A 23,050-nucleotide genomic window follows, 5' to 3' on the forward strand; every position below is an offset into this window, starting at 1 on the left:
GGCCACGTTCATTCCTTCTGTGTAGGACACTCGTCCTCCTGGGACATTTATTTATAGACGCGCTGAAAGGGAGTGACATGTGTCTCTCTTGCAGAGATCAAACGTGAACTCTGTGGCTCCGTGGGAAAGTACACGCAGGTGCCAGAAGGAATGGAAAATATGGAGGGGTGGGTGGAGTGTGTATAAACGGGGTTGTATCCTAAGAAAGTTAGGCATGACCCAGCACCATGGGAATTCCTAAGCCCAGTTAGTTGCAGCTCATTCAGCCTGATTCCTGTCAGTGGGACTTATTCATGACTAGCCTTCTTAGGCGAGAACTCCACAGGCTCGCTCACATGATGGTGAACAGGGTAGGAAATGCAATCTTCCCAAGTTTGAGAGCTGTGCATGTGCCTGTTTTCTGTTTGTGTGCGAAGGAGAAACCAGGTAGGAGGATCCAGCCGGGATCATCAGCTAGCCTCCCGCTGGGTCAAAGGGCTTTCCCTCCTATCTCATCCATCAACTGGGTATAGTTGCTGGGTAGGATGGAACCCTCCTATCCTGCGGGTGGGTAGCTGATCATCACTGCTGGAGCCTCCCACCTCGTCTCCCCCTCAGTCATGAGCAGAAAACTGAGTGCACAGAGCTCCTGAATCAGGGTAGGACGCTCCTCCTACCCTCTTTATCATAATGCGAATGAACCTACTATATTTTACACCCTGGCAATGTATTCCATCCTGATTGTATTTCTGGAATAGTTCCAGATCTAGGCTTCCATTGGAAATCTTACCAGTGCTGAGTGAAATGGTCCTATCATTTTCTAAATCCCCAAAGATGCTTTTGGATTCCATGAACCCAGAACTACATTGGCTGTGTGTACTATGGCATCAGGTTGATAAACATTGTTACCCATGGTCCCTGAAAACATTCACAGTTAACCCCAATCCTGTGCTTAAAATATCTCCAATCTCGAGCTAATTGTTCAGAACTTTTACTCTATAAGGACATTTCTCCATGTTCCAGTGGGCAGAACCAGCTTTTGATTAGAACACAAACTTCCTGAAGTAAATTAGTGCATGCATATTAATAAATGAGTATCTTGAAAGAATACAGAGCTCTGAAGTTGGATGAAAACAACCCACAATATAACTCCTAATTGTTATGGTAAAGCCGACAATTATCAGAATAATATGGCTGATTGTCATAATCCGCATATATTCACCTTAAAAGCTGCTCAATATGCTTTGGAGGTGGACTTGTGGGTTGAGTCAAAGAGTTCTCTGGCAACTCAAGCTTTTTAGGAACATAGGAAGATAGGAAGCTGCCATATACTGAATCAGACCATCGGTCTATCTAGCTCATTATTGTCTTCACAGACTGGCAGTGGCTTCTCCAAGGTTGCAGGCAGGAATCTCTCTCAGTCCTATCTTGAAGCCAGGGAGGGAACTTGAAATTGTCTGCTTTTCCCAGAGCAGCTCCATCCCCTGAGGGGAATATTTTACAGTGCTCACACTTCTAGTCTCCCTTTCATATGCAACCAGGGTGGACCTTGCTTAGCTAAGGGGACAAGTCAGGTGGGAGCACATCACACCCATTTTGAAAGAGCGGCACTGCTACCAGTTTGTTTCCGGGTCCAATTCTAGGTGCTGGCTTTGACCTTTAAAGCCCTTAATGGTTTGGTCCCAGGATACCTGAGGGACCCTACAATGAGCACTTCCATCTTGCTTGGATTCTGCTTCAGTTTATTATTATCCCTCATCCAGCCCATTACTGCCTGTAGGCAGGAATTTAAGGGGCTAACACTATTTAGTGATATTGATGACAAGGAGAAATAGGTTTGGATGTCATCAGCATATTGATAACACCCAGCACCAAATCCCCTGATGGGCTTACCCAGCAGTTTCATGTAGATGTTAAAAAGCATTGGTGACAGACTGGAGCCCTGAGGGACTCCACATAATAGCTCCCATTTTGAAGAGCAACTGTCAGCAAGCACCAGCATCTGATATCAACCTAAGACATAGGAGTGGAAGCATTGTAAAACTGTGCCTCCTATCCCCAAAGCCTTCAGGTGATCCAGAAGGATACCATGGTTGATGGTATCGAAAGCCGCTGAGAGATCTAAAAGAACCAGCAGAGTCACACTCTGTCAATTCCCTGGTGAGGGTCATCTATCACGACAACTAACACCATCTCATCCCCATAGCCTGCTCTAAAGCCAGTTTGAAATGGGTCTAGATAATGCTCTGGCAAATGTTTAACCCAGACACATCACCATGATTCTTATAGAAGTGCCAAGCTCATCTAACAGATCGTAAAAATATGTTAACTCATAATACATAGTACTGGGCAAAACCCCAGTAACAATGATTCAGTGTTTCTGCCTCTTCCAGCTGGATCCTATCTATGTTTAATCCAAAATCCCCAAGTGTTCAGTGGAGCGTACTCTTAGGTAAGTGTGTACAGGATTGCAGCCTTAGGCAATTGGAATTCCACACTGGAGCATAATATTTAGTGTGTGTATATTTCTGTGTTTTGACACACCCTCTTGATGCAATATAAACTGCTCTAGATGAATTTAATCATAGAGCAGAATTTTCCAGAGAAAAACATTTCCTGGAAATTGATTCTTTCAAAGGCTTTTGAATGTGAAGTAAGAAAAGTCACTAACTGATTATGCTTCTGGTGAACATTTCTACAATAAAAGGTTTTTCTGGGAGTGATCCTGTTTGGTAAGCTATATTCAAGGTCTGGCAATGTGATCTTACCTGTTGGTACATTTTCACGAGAACACTTTATAATGTCGTAAAATAGAGGAACTGTTGTCTGATAGTGACATTTGTCCAACAAAAATGGCTATTTGAGTGCAAAATGGTAGGTCAGTCCTTAACCTCATTCAGTGCTGAGGGTTACTATACATATAATGGGTTTCTTCAGGAAGTTAATGGCCAAATTAAAACAAACAAAACCCAAAGCTTGCTGATGGCCTCTGGAACAGGGAGAAATGTCCTTTCTAGACAAAATGTCTGAACAGTGAGCACAAGATGTGACGGGGATAATGGTTAATATTTGGCAGGCAGTACTGTGGGTCAGGTAATTATAGGCTGCTGCATGCACCAGGTGTATTATCTCTAAGATTCAGGAAGGAATAGTACCATTCGATCGTGTGCCCATTAAGATCTCTATTGCAATGCTGGGTTCTATCCTGGCTACAGGCCAGCAGTGAAGAAGGTACTGGGGTGGGGTGGGGGGAGGGGTGGGGGTGGGGAATGGTACAAAGAAGAACCACAAAGACGAAGCGAGAGGAAAGCTTATGGCTGAAAAAACTGTCGAAGTTGCAGCGTATGCTGGTGCCTAAGCAGATGTCAGCAGCAGCAGCAGCAGAGGGAGAAGAACTCTTGTTCAGCCTCAGTGTTTGGGGAGGACAAAAACTCTTTGGACTGAACAGCAGGTGCTGACAGTGAGATTTACAGGGGTGGGGGCTTCCAAGGGATGAGCAGCACCCAAGGAACTGCCTGGCAAGGCTGCGGGATCCCGTGTCAAAGGGGTGGTTTTCAAAACAAAGTTGGACAAGGATCCACCAGGGAAACTTTCGGATGCTGATATCCTTTCTGCAGAGGGAGGTTCAGGAGGGTAGCAGTGCTGCAGACCCCCAAGGTCCCTCGTGTTTGCTGTGTGTTTTTGCTTTCACTGGTGTCAAAAATAGTGGGAGGCGGGTTTCAGTAGGGGTGTGTGTGTGTGTGTGTGTGTGTGTGTGTGTGTGTGTGGTGAGGGCGGCCAGGGGTGTAGCAAGGTTGGAGGGGGCCCAGAGACAAGATTTTAAAATGGGCCCCCACCCCTCACTGAAGCTCAACTCATGAAGTAAAAAAATCTTAAATTAGGCTGAATAGTGGTAACAAAAAGCAGAGTATAATTTATATTTTTATTTATATCCTACGTGCCACAATAGAACATCATCCTAAATTATTTTTTTAAAGGTTTTGCAAATTGGGGACGATGCAAGTCATTGAATGGCACTAGAGAAAGACATGCTGTTCCGGTCGCTCCAGGTCTTAACACTCACATCAATTTCGGAGGATGAATACAACTGAAGGAAGCCCGGGCGGGTGTGTGGTTGGGGGAATCAGTCGTGTGACTTGCCTCTGGGGGGCTCCCAAGGCAGTGGGCCCCCAGACAACTGTCTCCCCTTGCCCTATTATAGTTACGCCCCTGGGGGCAGCACGAAGCTGAATTAATTGTTTGGAGAGTGGCTTAGCTTCTTCCTCTTTTTGAAAACAGCAGTGCCCTGCCTCTCTGGAGAAGGGCTTCAAAACCCACCAATCTCCCCCCACCCCCGCCGCCCCCCAAATGTTGTGATAGATTTCCTTTCTGAAGAGTCTCAGAGTCGAGGGAGGTTTCTTTCTTTTACAGAAAATGCCAAACCTCCGTGAAATGCACTAGGGAATGATGTGGCACAGTGTTACGCCTTGTTCACTTTTTCAAAAGGGGGAAGGGAAAAAAATAAAGGTGGGCAGCAGGATCTGGCTAGGAAGAGCCGCAGTGGATCCATGTGGCAATAGATGCTATAAAGAGAGGCAGATGCTTCTAGAAAAGAAAAGAAAAGCACACCACACTGCTGCTGCTGATAAGCCTCCACCTCCAGCTCCAAAACAATATTCAGATACTTGTGCCTCCAAATATTTGCCAAATTTCATATTCTCCTGTATCTCCCCGGCACCCCATAACAAGCCAAATACAGATGCCTGATACAGAATCAATTAAGTGTGGCAGTGGGATCCCCAGAGGCATCTGGTGGGCCATTGTGGGAAATAGGACTAGATAGGCCTTGGGCCTGACCCAGCAGGACTGTTCGTACATCCTCCCATCATTCCTAGCCTTCATGGAGGACAGCATCAGTGGCTACTAGTCTGAACGCTATAGGCCACCTCCAGCCTCAGAGGCAAAATGCCTCTAAACCCCAGTCACAGGGCAGCAACAACCTGCGAGAAGATGTGCCTTCATCTCTTGCCTAAGGGCTTCTCGGAGGCATCTGGTGGGCCACTCTGTAAAAGAGGGTGCTGGACTAGATGGGCCTTGGGCCTGCTCCAGCAGGGCTGTTCTTATGATTAATCCACTTTGCCCAGTTCAATAAACAAAGAAGAACCCTAGGGCTGTCATCTTGTTGAATCCACTGGCTTCAGCCAATATCCTTCACCCTTCTGGGTGAAATAATCCATTTTGTGCTTGTGGGAATTATTTGGAATCAACAATAGTGTGCAAGATTAAGTTCTATTTTTGTGAAATTGTAATAGTTGTCATTAACTATTGTAATCTAATTGAAATCTTGAATTAAAATGTATTTCAAAAGGTAGCAGCTGGCATGATAGTAACATAGGAACATAGGGAGCTGCCATATACTGAGTCAGACCATTGGTTCATCTAGCTCAGTATTGTCTTCACAGACTGGCAGTGGCTTCTCCAAGGTTGCAGGCAGAAATCTCTCTCAGCCCTATCTTGGAGATGCTGCCACGGAGGGAACTTGGAACTGAGATGCTCTTCCCAGAGCGGATCCATCCCCAAGGGCAATATCTTGCAGTGCTCACACTACTAGTCTCCCTTTCATATGCAACCAAGGCAGACCCTGCTTAGCTAAGGGGACAAGTCATGCTGGCTACCACAAGACCAGTGTTATGGACATGCTATGTTGCACATTAAGCTTCTTCCTTTAACTTCGGTTCCAGGGCCAACAGCGTGCAGCTCCAAATTTGGATGTACTGCAGGCTGCCTGGAAGTTCAGGTTGTGGCGATGAAATTCACTACAATCTGAGGGTTCCGACTGGAGTTCCACTCCTGAACCTTTGGTTTCGTCACTGCTTCTCCCGACTATGGTTCTCCGCATTCAGACGTAACATCCGCCGAACCGCAGGCCTGTTCAACTGCAGTTCTGCCTTAGGTGCAAATGGGGTCCATATGTGTGGTCTAAGTTACAGCAAGGCAGTTACAGCAAGGCAGCTCTAGGGAGAAACCCTGAAGAGGCAGACTGATGAACTGATTCAAGGAGTCAGAAACAAACTCACACTGATGCAACTTGGAAGAGAGTTTATTGCTGTTACAGCACAGAGAACAGAGAGTCTACCCATATGTGTCACTGGAAGGCCATGGACAGAAGGACTTTGGCCCTTGGAAGGACGGAAGGGAGGGCCTCTGGGTTAGTCCCGTCGCCCAAGATGTTGAGCATGCTGAAGACCCAGTTGCCTGCTGATCTCACAAAGGAAATTTACACAGGTAGGAACGCTTCTCTTCACAAGTCCTGTCATTCAGCAGTAAATAACCTAGAAGATAACAGATATGTTAATGGCATTAATGTAATGACACATTGAGTTATACTTTCTCAGACTGGAAAATGGTTTTGGTGGCTGGTATACTGTACAACAGCATGTCAGCCCTGGTAATGTTGCGTTTGTGCCATTTGCATATGTTGTGCAAACTGACAGATGCAAAATTTGCGCAAATTGCATTAAGTTTGAGTAAGGCCACTGAAAATAATGGACTGATTCTTCAGGGCTATTCTCATGAATTTGGTGTTCTCATAACCAAATGTATGGTAGGCGACATCTCCAACCATAGCATGCAAACTGGGTACAGTCCTGGTATTGGACTGTATGTGAGAGAAATAAGGTTGGAGGCGGGAGTGTGCTCATCTGTCAAACCCCAGCCCAGTAAGGCAAGCATGCCTTACCCAGACTCTGTCCCATTTTTTACTGAGGTAGGAGGAAAAATCCTTCTACCAGGCTTGGCCTTGACTGGTAAGCAAGCTCCCCACCTCCAACCTTCCTTTTCTCTTGCACATGATCCAATATCAGGAGTGTGTGCTGCTCCCACGTTAAGGCTGGAGACGTCTCCCACTTTCCTTTTGGTTGTGAGAACAGCCCCTTTCCAAAAAAAGTTGTACAACGTATGCAAATTGCGCAAATGCAACATCACCCGGCTGATGGACTCTTGTGCAGTATGTTAGAGTGTGTCGTGTGTCGTTTGATCTAGGTGTCTTTTCCCTGATAGCCCTTTCTATGTTCCCGGGGCCAGAAGGCTTCCCACCCCACACTCACCACTGCTGCCCCCACTACTAGGCCAGGCCAGGCTATACAAGTAGGACATTAAGGGGGCATTGTGGGGTGGCAGAAATTCAAAGTTCGTGGCAAGCATTTAGAACATAGGAAGCTGCCTTCTACTGAGTCAGACCATTGGTCCATCTAGTTCAGTATTGTCTACACAGACTGGCACAGGTGTCTCCAAAGTCGCAGGCAGGAGTCTCTAATAGCCCTATCTTGGAGATGCTTCCAGGGAGGGAAGAACTGGGAACCTTCTGCATGCAAGCAGGGGATGCCCACTGGAAAGCTCCGGTTCCTTTCAAAGGGCCATGGAATGCCTGGAATTTCCAAATGGCCGATATGCACGAACTGGTTCGAAGGCCCTTTTACAGACCTCCGAACCGGATCGAAAATCGGTTCGACCGGTTCAAAGGTGGTGGTGATAGGTTTAAGGACTGGGGCGAGTGCTCTTACCCCCCGCCACGTCCCCCCTACTGGTGCAGTAGTTTAAAACGGTCCCATGGGGCGGCAACTTACTTCCTTGCCTCCCTGGTGCGTGGTGGCCTGGAAGTGCCCCGTGCACATGCATACGTCACACTCATGCATGTGCTCCAGGCACTTCCAGTCTGTAGCACACAGGGGCAGCAAAGATGTACACTGCTGTCCCGCGGGACCATTTTAAACCACAGCGCCGGCAGGGGAAACACCCTCCCCGGTTCTTAAAGCTATCCCCCCCACCTTTGAACTGGCAGTTGCCGGTTCCGTGTTCATCGCTGCTGCTAGCTACCTAAGCAACATTCAGATCTGGCCTCTCACATTCATCTTCTCGCAAGGTCTAGCCTACCCCTTTACTCTCTGAGGAACATACAGCTGCTACCTATTTAAGCCACCTGATCCACCTGAAAAGCAGCTGCTCTTCCTCGATATATTTTGTCTATCCCCTCCTTTTCTAATGGTCCATTTTCTGATTCGTTGTTTCTCCTGTCAATTCCCCACCTATCTCAGGAATCATCCCCGTGTACCATTGTCATGTTAACAGCTAGTTTAACATCAAGGAGACTCGCTAGGAGTTGTGCCTTTTAGAACTCTATGGTTACTCCATTCATTTCAACGAGCGCTATTGAATCCCTTGCTTTTCTGCCGTCTTGTACATGCAAGCGAGTTTGGTCTCTTGAAATGCTCCATGTCAACAATTTGGTTTCTCATTGGGGATGCTCAAGCAGAGGTTGGCCAGCCATCTCCAGTTCTGGGTTTCCTGCACTGGGTGGCAGGCTGGGCTAGATGGCCTACAAAGACCCTCCAGCTCTATGAGCCCAGGATCCCAGAAATTCAGTTCCTGGGCAATTTCTGGACTATGAGATTTGCGCTGGTTAAAGCATTGCAACGTGAAACTGAATAGTGGAACAGTTTCAAACTCAGAGTTAAGGGTTGTTCAATGCTATGTTGTAGGCTGGTGGCCATTCATGTTTTCCAGGCAGGTGGTTCCATATTCTCCTTGAAATGCATTTATTTGCCCCTCCTCCTGCTGCATTTTGGCCAATGGAGTCGCAGGGTGTGTGTGTGACGTGACAACCTTTCTTTCTTTCTTTTTAAAAAAAATCTTGGTTGCCTTGTGCAAATCTGCCAGCAGGGGGAAGTGCCATTTCAAAACAAAAATCTACCTTTGCCTTGCATCATTCTTTGCAAAAGCAATACCCGGGATTTATTTTTTTAAAAGCAGGGTGAGTGAGGAGATCCTTTGGAATGACAAAACAAGGGAACTGCTTATTGGTGCAGGAGCGAAAGGGAATCCTGTAGCAAGCCAGGAAGGGGGAAAGACAGGAACTGGCACGCCTCTAGATAGATAGATAGATAGATAGCAGGGAGGCAGTAGAGGGGAGATTCTCACTCCTCCAGTGAGGGCTGTGGGATTGCCACAGAAGTAAATGATTCAGTTTAATGGGCTTCTTTTTAAGTAAGTGACTGTTCTCTCTCCCTACCCTTTGCCTTGTAGTAAGCAAGTGGGATTGCACAGAAGTAAATGATTTGGTTCAATGGGCTTCCTCTTCAGTAAAAGTGCATGAGAAAGGGTTGGATGCAGAAATCTGCTCAGCTGCACTAGTACCATACGGGTCTCTGGCCAAAGTAGCAAATTAAAAGGGGAATGCACAAAAGAACCCCGGTGGAGAAATAATAATAAAACACTCCCATCTCCTCCCTCCTGTCTCCCTGTTTCTCTCTCTCTGCTTTGAAAATAAAGGCAAATGCAGCTGGGTGGCAGCAGCAGGGAAGTTTGCAAGGGCAACCCCGAATCTCCTGGGGGAAAGAGAGGAGCCCCACACGAGCCCCCTGGGAGGCTGATCATTTAGGAAGGGGAGTGCTGCGGCAGAGAGTCAGGGAAGGGGGGGGGTCGAGCCAGGGTGTGCTGCTGCCTCTGAGGGAATCTTTGCCAGGCGCCTCTGAACGGAAAAGGGGCTCCAAAGAAAACAACAAATCGTCACACTGTGATTTGAACTGTCCGCTCAACACTACATTGCAACGCACAAAGTACGGGGCTCGCCTCCTCAAACGGAAAAACACAGCTACTTTCCTGCAACGTATTTACAATGTTATAGGGCTAAATCTCCACGATACAATCCAAAATAAGGCGTATGAACTGTGAACGGCACCCTGCTGACAGCACAGGAAGTACAGAAGCCCACTTAGCAGATACGTTGTCGGGGTTAATCTGGAAAACACCCTGGAGACACATTAGGAAATGCCAACCTCCACTGTGGTATAGTTCAACGCAGTTCTCGGTGCCAGGTGGAACATTGCTGGGTTCTGCAGGGCCCCAGGGTGAATAGTTGACAACGGATCCATCTGTCCATCTCCATGCTCTGTGCTGTAGAGAGAAAAGCAAAAAGGACCGAGTGTTTGCTGAGGATGGGATGCTTTCCATCCGCACCTTCCCCCAAGGCCTGGAAATGGGTCTGCTTTCCCCATGGAGGAGCCCTTCACAAGCCACAGGAGAATAGCATCCTGAGGCTTGGGACCAGGAGCGGACACAGGGGTGGGTGGGTGGTGGAAGACGACGGCAGCACCCACAAATTAATAGGTGCTCACCTCTGCTCTGGCTGCAGCTGCAAACTGCGCCAAGCAGCAGCGCACTGCCAGGCACTCTCTGTGGTGGCGGATTGGCTCCACCACTCACCTGGCTCACCGCGGAGGTGAGCACCAATTAATTTGTGCTTAAAAGGTGCCTCTCACTACCACCCTCCCCGGTGGCACCTGCACCGGCTGCTCCTGCTTGGGACCCATCAGACTTCAGAATTGGCAGGCAAATCCACAACGGGAGGCAGCTGACAACATCCTTTACTACAGCGCTTTGTGTCCAGAACAACATTTTAAGATGTAGAACAGGGTTTTCAAACTTAGGCCCCAAGATGTTGTTGGACTACAACTCCCATCATACTTAGGAACGTTTAGGAACGTAGGAACATAGGAAGCTGCCATATACTGAGTCAGTCCATTGGTCCATCTTGCTCAGTATTGTCTTCACAGACTGACAGTGGCTTTTCCGACGTTGCAGGCAGGAATCTCTTTCAGCCCTATCTTGGAGATGCTGCCAGGGAGGGAACTTGGAACCTTCTGCTCTTCCCAGAGAGGCTCCATCCCCAGAGGGGAATATCTGACAGTGCTCTGTTAAGAGACAGAGGAATATCTGACAGTGCTGTGTCAAGAGACTTGACAGATCAAGTCTCCCATTCAAATGCAACCAGGGTGGACCCTGCTTAGCTAAGGGGACAAGGCATGCTTGCTACCACAAGACCAGCTCTCCTCTCCTGTTTGAGACACCCTGGTGTGAAGGGAGCAGTTCTTTTTGAGGAGAAGCCCTGCTTTGTGTCTATGGGCAGAGATATCCTTGGCAGCACAGCACCACAATTTATCTGGGGCTTCATTATTCTGCCAGACCTTCCAGCTTCTACTTAGCATGTGGGTCAGACAAGAGGAAGTACTTTTTTCACAAAGCACATAATCAATCTCCAGAATTCTTTGCCACTGGATGTGGTGATGGCCACCAGCTTGGACGGCTTTAAAAAGGGACATTAGAAATAGCTGCATTTTGAATACCCCTTGATATTTAAGTTTGCTTCCTGTCAGCCACTGAGTATGTTAAAAATATTTTAAATGGCTTGCTTATTATGTGGTGGTCTGTAAAAGCTTTTGATGATGATGCTGGAGTGGTCCACATAAAGGAAATGATCAGGAACCTGCTGTCGGGGTGGAACTAAGACAGCTTAGGCCCAGAAGGGTTCTCAAAAGAGCATCTTCTGGTATCTAATCCCCACTGTTTACTAAGGTCAGATGCGGAGGCCTGCTTCCAGCTTCTGCCAACTTGTCTGATTGTGACTCAGAGTCAGTCCTTCACTGTGGCTGCCGCAGGGCTTTGGAATGCCCTCCCTCCCATGATATGTGCATATATACTGCAATTTGTGCTGGACTACGACCAGGGAGATCTGAGATCAAATCCCCATTCAGCCATGGAACTCACTGGGTGACTCTGGGCTGGTCACTTAACTATCAGCCTAACCTACCTCACAGGGTTGTTGTGAGGATAAAAACAACCATGTACACCGCTCTGGGCTCCTTGGAGGGACAGCAGGATATAAATGTGAATATCTACCTACCTACCTACCTACCTACCTACCTACCTACCTACCTACCTACTTACCTACCTATTTGAATTCAACATTTGACTATGCATTTGGGATGAGTTATCATCATTATTATTTTACTTCAAATGCAAAATGGGAATGCTCTAGTCTGGTCTGTTTGGGCAGGCTTCAAACTCGAACACTCAGTTCAGTGGCATGCCATCCATGAATGGCTCTCACATGCCAGGTCAAATCCCCTAGAAAGTGAAAAGTACATCTAGCATATTTGCTGGAGAATTTCAGGCATCCAGATTCCCAGAGAAGAATGCCTTTCTCCCGTGTTGGAAGCCACGCAGCCTTGTTCTCCTCAGCTGTCTTCAGGGCCGGGCTGCCAATGAATCTCTCTTTGCCTGATGGATTGGGACCAAGGCACCAACACAAAGGGAGGCAGCGTGCTTGCACTTCTGGGAGCCACCCCAAAGAGGGGATGTTGGCCGGAGCAGCCGCACCCCCACAAGGCGGCCACACCTGAGGCCTCCAAGGGCCCCCTCTGCTGAGGCCTGCTAAAGGCAGAAGCACCCTGCGTGCCTCCGTTCCATTGGGTCAGCCCAGAGAGGGCAGCGGTCATCTATGAGAGCAATTCAAACTACTGGTGCAATGGTGGGTATCTCCTTCTCTTCTTCCCTCCTTCCCCTTCTGTTCTCCTTCTCCCTCTTTCCCTCAAGCTCTCCTTCTTTGACCAACTCCCCGTAGCCAGCGCAGCTCACCAAGGCTGGCTAGGGGAGGGAAGGTCGGGCTCGGGGCAGGGGCAGGGGGGAGGGATGGGGGGAAAAGGGGAAGGATGTATGTAAAATACAAAATGTCAGAAACATCAAAAAGAAAGAAAGAAAGAAAGAAAGAAAGAAAGAAAGAAAGAAAGAAAGAAAGAAAGAAAGAAACCAGGGCCCTCCTGTGTCACAGGCTGGCATTGCAGCCTGGATCCTGGGAAGCCTGAGGTCCATGTGGCTGCTGCCCTGCGTCTCCCTCCCCTCTCTCCCTCCACGCCACTTCCCTCACTTGGCTCTTTCCCTCCCCTTCCAGGCTGCAGTCCCCACAGCAACCTCCCCCACCCCCCGACACTGACGGTAAAGAGAAGCGAAGGCTGCCTGCACACTCACCCGTGGGTCCCCAGTCTGAGGGTCATACAGCCCAATCCATACGAAGCTACCGCCTCTGTTGTTGGACCTCAAGTGAGATGCCACAGCTTCCATCTCTTGCTTGTCCTGGATAGAGGCAAGGTGGCCATTGGACCCATAGGACTGGCAGTCCAGCTGAGGGAGGCAAAGGTAGGGGGTGGTTTCAGCTTCGGGAACAGGTACTTTCTACTTTACGTGACAGGTGCATTGTTTCTCTGACTTTGTAATGCAGGCATTTCTGGGAAGCAAGAGGGCAGACTTTGCCCCTTGACCTCGAGGGTTCCCGAACAGGTATGGGGCAAAGGAGGGTGCAGACAAAACCGGCTATTAGCTAGTTTGGAGCGGTTACTCCCTGCTGTCTTCCTGCTCCCTTCCCTCCCTCCTCATCATAAAGATCTCTTGCATGTCACTGGACATCACCACTTCATACATTTCCCAGTCTTCCGTCCACATCACTGGCTGCAGGTGGAAAGCAAGGAAATGTGTGACGTGACACATTCCCAAAAGAAGCCCATCCTTCTGCACCTCATCAGGTATTTTGGAGATGGGTGCAGATTTAGGCTAACTTCCAAATCAGAATCTGATGATTCTGTGTGTCTGCTCGCCTGAGCTGTTAGCAAGCTGACAGATGGGCAGGAAATGATGATTACCTCTATACGCAAGAAGGCCCAGGATAACCAGCCAGCTCTCTTTCTGCTAGTCTGCATAATGTGTGAGTTCCTGGAATATAACATTTGTCACCCCTGCATTTATTTCATGCCATTAGAAACTATTACCTCCATGCAGGTCAGAGTAGGCTGGTTCACAAAATCACCCCAAGCAGGGTAGGAGGTAGAGGTGTGCACAGAATGGTTTTCATGTTCTCTTTCAAGAATCGGAACGCGGATGGTGGGAACATTTCAAGTTCGTTCCAGCAAAACAGCTGGCTTCTGGGGAACAAAGCTGGAATGTTTCGAGTGTTCCGGCCATAGGGAACAACAAGGAACAGGAAATACCCCATAGCTCCCCATGGACGGCTCCTAGGGACACCAAACTGGGTTGGGTGGTAGGGCATGATGGGTGCTACATACCACCCAACCCACAAAAGAAATGGACAAGTGGTGATTTTAAAAAACCAACCTTTACCCAAAACCTTTACCCCAAAGATCATGTTGTACCACCCAACCCACTTTGATGTCCCTAGGAGCAACCCATGAGGAACAATGGTGTGTTTTAAGTTCCCCATTGCTCCCTATGACCAGAACAGTTTTGCTTTTGCATTGCAACTGGCAATGCATTTTGCAACCCTGCCTTGAAAAACGCAGAAGCACACAGTAAAAGGGAATCGGTCCCTCCCAACACAGAACACCACACATTTCAAGCACAGTCCAGACATGGCCAAAAAAGAATCACTGACCCAGAATCCACTGCCAGCCACAGTGTCTGAGCTGTAGTAACGTCATTGGCACAAGTTTCTCTCTCACCCAAATGATGACTCCTTACTTCAGCATTGCAACAGCTGCCATAACAGCATCCTTAGCAGCAAGCATAGCCATAAGCTCAACTAGAGCAACTTCAGCCGCTTTTTGAGTCTTGACTGAGTACACCTTGCAATGCAGATTGCAGACCAGACTAGGCCAGACCACTGAATGAAGAACAAGTTTGTCTCAAGGCCACATATGGAGTTCATCACGGCAATCACCAAGAAATATTATACAGACAGAGACAGAGACACAGACAGACAGACACACACAAATCTACCACTGTCCAATTCTCACCACAACACTATTTCACAAAAAACACCAAACCACAACTCAAGGCAGGCAGGCATCCAAGTTCTGCCTTTGTCAATCTGAGTTCCAGCAAAACCTATATAGCAGCAATAGCACAGCACAGCATATTACACTTGGTTCTGAGAAAAGAAAACCACACAATCAAACCTTCCTTGCAGACAGTACTGAGCTAGATAGATAGATGCACCAATGGTCTGACAAGAAACAAAACTTCTAGTCTCTTGCCATGAGAAGAACTCTTTTTTAGCCTCTTCTTCTCCAGTGTATATCCCTGCCTGCCTGTCTTCCTTCCTGTGTCTGGATAACACCATGGCCTCAGACTGGTGCTGGGCCCTGGCTAACAGCCTGACACATGGGTCAGGGCACCAGTCCATCATCTCATCATTGGCCATAGTGGTGACATGTGTGTATGTCTGGGTGTGTCAGCAGCATTACCAGGCAGACTCTGACACATCTTCGGGGCTTGCCAGGGTAGAGCGATCTGCCAGTAGTGTTGCTGTGGGTGGGGGTGACCATGAGTCACTCATCCTCCATGGCCAACTCTGGATAGCCCAGCAGGGGGAGGCTGGCCTTCAGGATGACCAGCCACTCCATCACGTCAGAATTCCGAGCTCAAAACAGCCTCTTTATTCAAAGGGTATTCTGCTGCAAGCTTGGAACACTCAACATGGCCCATTTCGAGTTGCAATGTACTGAGCTCATAAGGTTCAGAACATCCCTAGTAGGAGACAGGCAACTCTGGTTTGCATGATGTTGTGAACTCATGAACATCCTTCCAGCCCACGTTGCTCAAAGCGGCTTAACCCAGCTTTCTTAACCCACTCTTAACCAAGATAGGAGTAGAGGAGAGTTCTCCTACATTGATTTTCTGTTTGTGTGAACCCATTCACATCTTCTACCCAGCCAGCATGACCCAGCAGGCCTTGCTTCACCTGGAAATAATAGAGCATGTTGGCTACAAGGGCTGCCATCCATGGCCATGCCACTCTGCAAAACATACTCTATGGTCCTGAAGCTGGAGCAGCTTCAGCAGGTCCACCTCCTGCCCCTTTGTGGCCAGTCAGAGGACACCTGGTGACATCATGAGGCTTTCCAGTTTGCTGGCACTGCAAAGCATTCTGGGAAGGCCTGGTAGGCCTTGGAGGACTTTTCATGTGTGCATCTCCCAATTTCAACCAAGGACTCCATGCCTGGCTTAATCATGGGTTTCCTGGGTTTGAACACCCAAACAGATGTTCTGATCATCTGCTGCTTCTGGGGCCAGAGATCCCTAACCCTCCCAGCCACCTGCAAAATGTTTTGTGAACAGGCCTGTTGTCTTTCTGCTTCCTGGAGCCCTGTCCCCTCACCTTGTGGAGCACAGGAAAGCCCTCCGTAGGGGCTTGCCACAACTGTGATTGGGTTTTGTATAAAGGCATGGACCCCAAATGCCAGCATTAGTGATCTATCAGCTTTGTGCCAAAGAATATGCACATATGAAATTGCTTCTCATTGAGTCAGATCACTGGCCTGCCTAGTGCCATTGCCTGCTTTGATTGAGAGGTGCTCTCTGTCATCTGACGAAGGGACTAGTGGTGTCCCAAACCTCCCCTGCCCTCATTTTTGCTGCAGCAAGGAATGGGGGACTCTTATCAGTTTAGCAATGAAGAAGAAGAAGCTGACAAACCAACCACCCACAAGCCAGTACTTACACAAAACATACAGACAAGCAAGTCTAGTACTAGAACGGAGACAATGACAATGGCTATGGCAAAATCCCAACACTTACTCCTGGTGGCAACAACGTCATTATTTTTATTGGCTAGAAAACTCTGTGGTTCTGCAGGCAGCAGGAGCAGCGCATAAGGCACTACGGCTACACCTAGCAGCTGTCTCCTGTGAGACACCTTGAATGCCATTTCGAATGCACAAGGGAAGGATGCAGTATCATTTTATTTATTTATTTATTTATTTATTTATTTGATTTTTATACCGCCCTTCCAAAAATGGCTTAGGGTGGTTTACATTAAAACACTACAATCAATTAACTGTTAAAATCAACAAATATAAAAACATTAAACTATTTTTAAACCAATTTTAAGTTTTTAAAATCCTGGAAAACCAGGCCAACCTTTATAGTTTAAAAACCCTGGAAGGCCAGGCCAAACAAATAGGTCTTAAGGGCTATCCTGAAGGCCAATAATGAACTCAGGTAGCGGATAGCTGCCAGGAGCGCATTCCACAGCCCAGGAGCAGCCATAGAGAAGACCTGCCTCTGAGTCGCCACCAGACGTGTTGGTGGCAACTGAAGACAAACCTCCTCAGATGACCTTAACATGCAGTGGGGATCATGCAGAAGAACTCAGGTAACTCAGACCTAAGCCATTCAGGGCTTTAAAGGTAATAACCAGCACTTTGTATTTCACCCGGAAACATATCCGCAGCCAGTGCACCTGTTTCAAAATGGGCATCATATGGTCTCTCCGGGTTGCCCCAGAGAGCAATCTGGCTGCCGCATTTTGAACTAACTGAAGTTTCCGAACTACGTACAAAGGCAGCCCCACGTAGAAGTCATCTCCACTGTTTTGAGGTCATCCTCTTTTAGGAATGGGCACAGCTGTTGAATCAGTTGAAGCTGATAGAAAGCACTCCTGGCCATGGCCTCCACCTGAGATACCAGGGTGAGGCCTGGGTCCAGGAGTACTCCCAAGCTGCATACCTGCTCCTTCTGGGGGAGTGCAAACCCATCCAGCACAGGAAGGTCTAACTCATCCCTCAGATTCTGAGCCCCTACAATGAGCACCTCCATGTTGCTTGTATTCAGTTTCAATTTGTTCTCCCTCATCCAGCCCATTACTTTCTGTAGGCAGGCATTTAGGGAATGAACACCATTACCTGATGATGAAGATGGAAAGGAGAAATAGATTTGGGTGTCATCAGCATACTGATAACACCCTGTACCAAATCTCCTGATGACTTCACCCAGCGGTTTCATGTAGATATTAAAAAGCATTGACAGGTGACAGAATGGAGCCCCGAGGGACTCCATATAACAGAGTAACTGACTCCAAGCTCCACCATCTGGAATCTACCCAAGAGATAACAGTGGAACCACTGCAAAGCAGTGCCTCCTATCTCCAACTCCCCCAGGTGATCCAGAAGGATACCATGGTCAATGGTATCGAACACCACCAAGAGATCCAGAAGAACCAACAGAGTCACACTCCCTCTGTCGATTCCCCGGTAAAGGTCATCCATCAGGCCAATCAAGGCTGTCTAAACCCCATAGCCAGCTCTAAAGCCAGTTTGAAATGGGTCTAGGTCTGGTAATCAGTTTCCTCCAAAGCCACCTGGATCTGGTTGGCCACCACCCTCTCGATCATCTTGCCCAACCAAGGATGATTGGAGACCAGCCTATAACTATCCATCACTAAGGGTTCCAGGGAAGGCTTCTTAAGAAGTGCTCTGTTTCCTCCTTCAGACAAGGAGGCAGCCTACTCTCCCTCAGCGATGCATTTATGATATTAACCTGGCCACCTCCAACAATCTCCCTGCTAGATAGAAGCAGCCAAATCGGCCAAGGATCCAGAGAACAAATGATAGGCTGCACCACCCCAAGCAGCTTGCCCACATCCTTAGGAGTATACAAGAGATTTTGTCCACAAATAATCCATTAAAAGTGTCATAGCAGAACATTTTCGGGGACTGATTTAAGGCATAAGGAGCAGAAATTAAACTCCTCACAACCCAGGATAGCTCTGCTGAACGGGAACCTGCAGATGTAATGCGCGCAGACAAAAATCGTTTTTTTGCTTCACGCACCGCTACCTCATAAGCCTTCAAATGGGTCCTATGCTGCATCCTGTCAGATTCGAGCCGAGTTCTCCTCCCCTTGCATTCCAGTCGCCTACCCAGCCACTTCAGCCCCTGCAACTCCTTAGTATACCAAGGGGCCATTTTAGAAACAGGTCGGAAGGAGCAATCATGTCTGGTGAGTTCCCTATTTCAGGTTCCCACCAGGGCATTGGCAGAATCATAGGCTGCATCAGCTTCGAAACCCTCCAAGGCTTTTTGGAATCCTACTGGGTCCAGTAGCCTTTCTGGATGGACCATCCTAATAGATCCACCACCCCTGCAGGGGTGGGTTGTGACTGTGAAACCAAGCTTAATCAGGTAGTGGTCCATCCATGACAATGGAGAAACTACCGGATTCCCCCACCCATGGAACACGCCCTTGATCTGAACAAACAGCTAAATTGAGTGTGTGGTTGGGGGTTTCAGAACCCTCACATTTGGCTGAATATATATTAGGCAATGCCTATGCACTGGTCAATGACCATCATAAGGTCTATCTATCTATATCAGGCAAATTTTGAGTTAGCTAGCAAGGGTAAGCCACCTAATGGCGCAGCGGAGAAATAGGGAGCAAGAAGTTGCTGAAATAGGGAGTAAAAGCTTGCCTAGGGAGCCGGTTCGAACCCCCGCTGGTATGTTTCCCAGACTATGGGAAACCCCTATATTGGGCAGCAGCGATATAGGAAGATGATGAAAGGCATCATCTCGTACTGCGTGGGAGATGGCAATGGTCCACCCCTCCTGTTTTCTACCAAAGTCAACCACAGGGCTTTGTGGTCGCCAGGAGTTGACACTGACTCAACAGCCCAACTTTACTAGCAAGGGTTATTCTCAGCCCTTCTGCTGGAGATCCTTTGGCTTGAAAATGTCAGGGGCTGAATGTGAGATTGTTGGCATTCCAAGTAAGTTCTCAAAGCAAGATGGACAAAGGAAGAAATTAAAAGCAAAATGCTGGTGGCTTGCGAAAACCTTTCTCCTTACTTCAGCTTCTGACCAGGCCATTGGGTTGCTGATTAATCCATAGCAGTACTTCGTTCTGAGCATCCATCCTCTTGGGCAGGATTTGGCGATTGCTTCTGTACCTGCCAGGGAAGAAGGGAAGTGGGGTCAGGGATGATGAAGGAGTGTTCAGTTTCTGCAGAAAGGTGGGCCAGAATTCGGTTACAGAGAAGCTAAACTCTGCTTGTGTATATTTGTGTAGAGTTGGGGGGGTGCCAGGGACTGTACACAAGACCTAGGGGTCAGAGGGCTTGTCTGCTTTTTAAAAAGTGGCATGAAATGAAGGCAGTCATGCAAGAAAGCCAAAGAGGATGAACATGGGGATGGGGTTGGGTGGGTTGCAGGCCAAAGTCTCTGGGAAACAAAGCAGTATAATGCTGAAGTGTTGAGGGTAGAGTCGAGGGCTGAATGAGGACGAGGATATGTGGGGCGGGGGGTGGGGACCTAACTCAGAAAAGAGCTGGTTGTTGAGGAAACACAAAGGAACTGGAGGCAGTGCAGGAATCGAGACAAAGGGATTTCAGCAACTCATTTTGAGACCACCAGCCAAATATTGGGCTGCAGATCTCTACCCACCAATTCATTGCAGAGGGCTTTTAAGGATGCAGTCTGTCTTAAATTTATCTAGAATAACTTTGCCGTGTCCAGTGCATGCCATCACTTCCCATTCATTCAACACCAGTTTTACAGGCTGCAAACTTAGCAATGCATTTTGCTCTGTGTCTTTAGACTCATTCTGTCTGTCTGTCCGTTTGAATTCATATTCCACTTTTACAAAACAATTGAATTTGACAAGATCATGCACTTGATAAAACTGTGTGATAAAAGTCTTTTGAGGGGTGGGGTTCAATATGTTTTTGATAATTCTGTCCTACCTTTCCCCCTGTTGGGTAGTGGGAGGAAGCCCCTCCTCACTGCTCCCTTTCTATGCACACAGTAATGCAAGCAAGGACACCCCACTCTGGCTGGGGGCCACCCCATACTATTAGAGCAAGCCCTTTTCAGGGGGCAATAAGAATAATCCCCCATGCACCAATGGAGGGCATCATAATCATGGAGAAATGACTGCATCAACATTGACCAACAGTGCTCTGTTCGGTGCTTGACGTGATCAAAACCAATTCCTTCCAAGGTGGTAGGACTGGTAGTTGAAAAGGTAATCCGAGGTCCAGGTATAACTCCAAACCGCTCCAAAGGGGCCCCATATAAACATTAGGCTAAGACTTCACTTGATTCATTTCAAACAGAGCTTGAGAAGCCCAGTCAGGACCCACCTTGCAAGAAGCAGCCAATGACCAGGGGACCTACAAGGGAGAGGTGGAAGTAAGAGACTGGCCCCATTATTCTGCACCTGGGAAGAGGAGAGGAGACATTGGTAAGAACATAAGAGTAGCCCTGCTGGATCAGGCCCAAGGAGGCCCATCTAGTCCAGCATCCGGTTTCACACAGTGGCCCACCAGATGCCTCTGGGGAGCCCAGAAGCAGGAGTTGAGGGCATGCCCTCCCTCCTGCTGTTACCCTCCTGCAACTGGTACTCAGAGGCATCCTGCCTCTGTGGCTGGAGGTGGCCTATAGCCCTCCAGCTAGTAGCTGGACCTCTCCTCCATAAAGTTATTCAAATCCCTCTTAAAGCCATCCAGTTTGTTGGCTGTAGAGGGGCTGAGGCTTCCACGGAATAAGTTCCCTCTTTCAAAACCAAATGTATTTCTGCAGCCAAGAAGGCTAGACATTTGCTTTGGTTTAAATGAGAAGGAATAGTTTAGAAATCCCACTAGCTCCTTGCAAAATGGCCAGAAAGACTCCACATACACAACCAAATAACTCCACTGAAAATGGACAACACTGGCTATATATATGTTATTTATATGTTCTCCCCTGCTAAATGGACAAAAAAAGAGGCACCTTTAAAAAGTGGTGATTCTCATTAATGAGCAGAGGGATAGCAACCGGCCCTATCCATCCCCAGCATAGCATCCCTCCAGTGGCTGTCCATTTTATGTTTCTTTTTTAGATTGTGAGCCCTTTGGGGACAGGGAGCCATGTTTTTATATATATATATATATATATATATATATATATATATATATATATATATATATATGTAAACTACTTTGGGAACTTTTCTTGAAAAGCGGTATATAAAATATTTTTCGTATTTGTATGAAATATGTCGTATTATGCTGAATGTGATATTTGGTGGTAAAAAAACCTGACAGTTTAAGTTCAGTGTTAAGGCTATCTCATTTTGGCAGGAGCTCCACATGGCCTGAAATTTGGAACCTATCCTAAGGCTGATGTCTTAAAAGACATGCCACATGATCAGTAGTGATGTTGTGGCAATGTCAGAAATTGTGCTCACTTACAACTTGCCCTCCACACACCCAAATGGACCATGTGGAGCATCTTTGCTGAAGCCAGGCACTCTATCCTCCCCAATTTGATTTGGGCCTCAAACCCCCCCACCCCCCAAGTGTGGGTGCCTAGAGGGCAAGTGACCTGTTCATTGCAACAACTGCCTAAATTTCAAATTCAGCAACACTTATTTTAATAGCTGAGGCAGAAGGTACATCTGTGTTGGGAGATGGAGTCTCAGTGCATCGACCTTTTGCACCAACTATCCTAATGACCACTAGGGGCATTGGGAGTAGAGGTAGCTTGTAAGGGTCTCCTTACCTGTCCCTGTTTTACCTCTACTCTATGACTCCTGACTTGACTCCTGACCTGACTCCTCAGGCACTTCCTGTAGTGAGTCAGTCCTCTTCCTTTCCTCTTAGAGAGCAGATGGAAACATCTCTCTCTCTCCCTACCTATTCATTATGTAGCTGTTAGATAGGATGAGGTCTATCTCAAATGTACTTCACCAATACATCTATTTAGTTTAGATGGTACAACAATCTCCATGCATGTTCTTTGAATATTTGCAACAACTAAACTCAGCACTCTGCTCTGTAACTGGAGTGGGCAGTTTTCTTTTGACGCTTTGCTAAATAATCACAAACCCCAACAATCTGCTCCCCAAATTCAAGGTTATGAATGTGTTCCCACTGAGCAACTCTCAAAGAACTTGCAAAGTCAATGAAATCAAATGATGAAGGTTACTCACTTGTCTGTCTGTCTGCAAGCTGATATGAAGTGAAGTTCTGTTCTTCCTTTAGGAAGCATTTTGTGGCATTTATAGACTAACTTTTGGGGTGTGGCATCTTCATCTGTTGGACATGAAATACAGGAAAATGCAAAAGCACACCCTGATCATTTCCATCTGGCAGCTTCACAGGTGAACAGTGACACAGGCACCAGGAAGTCCCAAAGAAATGGGTATAGTGGGTGAAGAGTATCTTACTATATGTTTGCTCTTATTAACATACCTATGCCATTGCAGATCCTCCTGGAGAGAATCTGTCTATGTGGTCGCTAAGAGTCAACACCAACTTGATGGCCACTGAATCAATCAATCATGCCGTTGCTGCAGGTTATGGTGGTGACCTCTAACTTATTGAGTGTCTAGAATTATCATTCAAATTCCTGGAAAGATCTGTAGCAACTAGGCACAATCCCTAAAAATGGAACTTCCATATTCAGGGAATGTATGTCTTAATTTGACATCTGGA

General features: G+C 47.5%; 1 protein-coding gene across 1 annotated transcript in view; it reads left to right on the forward strand.

Moving 5' to 3' along the window:
• Nucleotides 1-6,185: 6,185 nt before the first annotated feature.
• Nucleotides 6,186-23,050, forward strand: part of LOC128327463 (C-type lectin-like) — a 35,013-nt gene continuing 18,148 nt past the window's right edge. Inside the window, exons 1-5 of the mRNA XM_053256259.1 lie at nt 6,186-6,243; nt 10,148-10,234; nt 12,743-12,821; nt 13,070-13,128; nt 13,232-13,370. Of these exons, the coding sequence (XP_053112234.1) occupies nt 6,186-6,243; nt 10,148-10,234; nt 12,743-12,821; nt 13,070-13,128; nt 13,232-13,370 (422 nt within the window). The remainder of the gene's footprint in view (nt 6,244-10,147; nt 10,235-12,742; nt 12,822-13,069; nt 13,129-13,231; nt 13,371-23,050) is intronic.

This window comes from Hemicordylus capensis, chromosome 5 (assembly GCF_027244095.1).
Source record: "Hemicordylus capensis ecotype Gifberg chromosome 5, rHemCap1.1.pri, whole genome shotgun sequence".
Lineage (NCBI taxonomy): Eukaryota > Metazoa > Chordata > Lepidosauria > Squamata > Cordylidae > Hemicordylus > Hemicordylus capensis.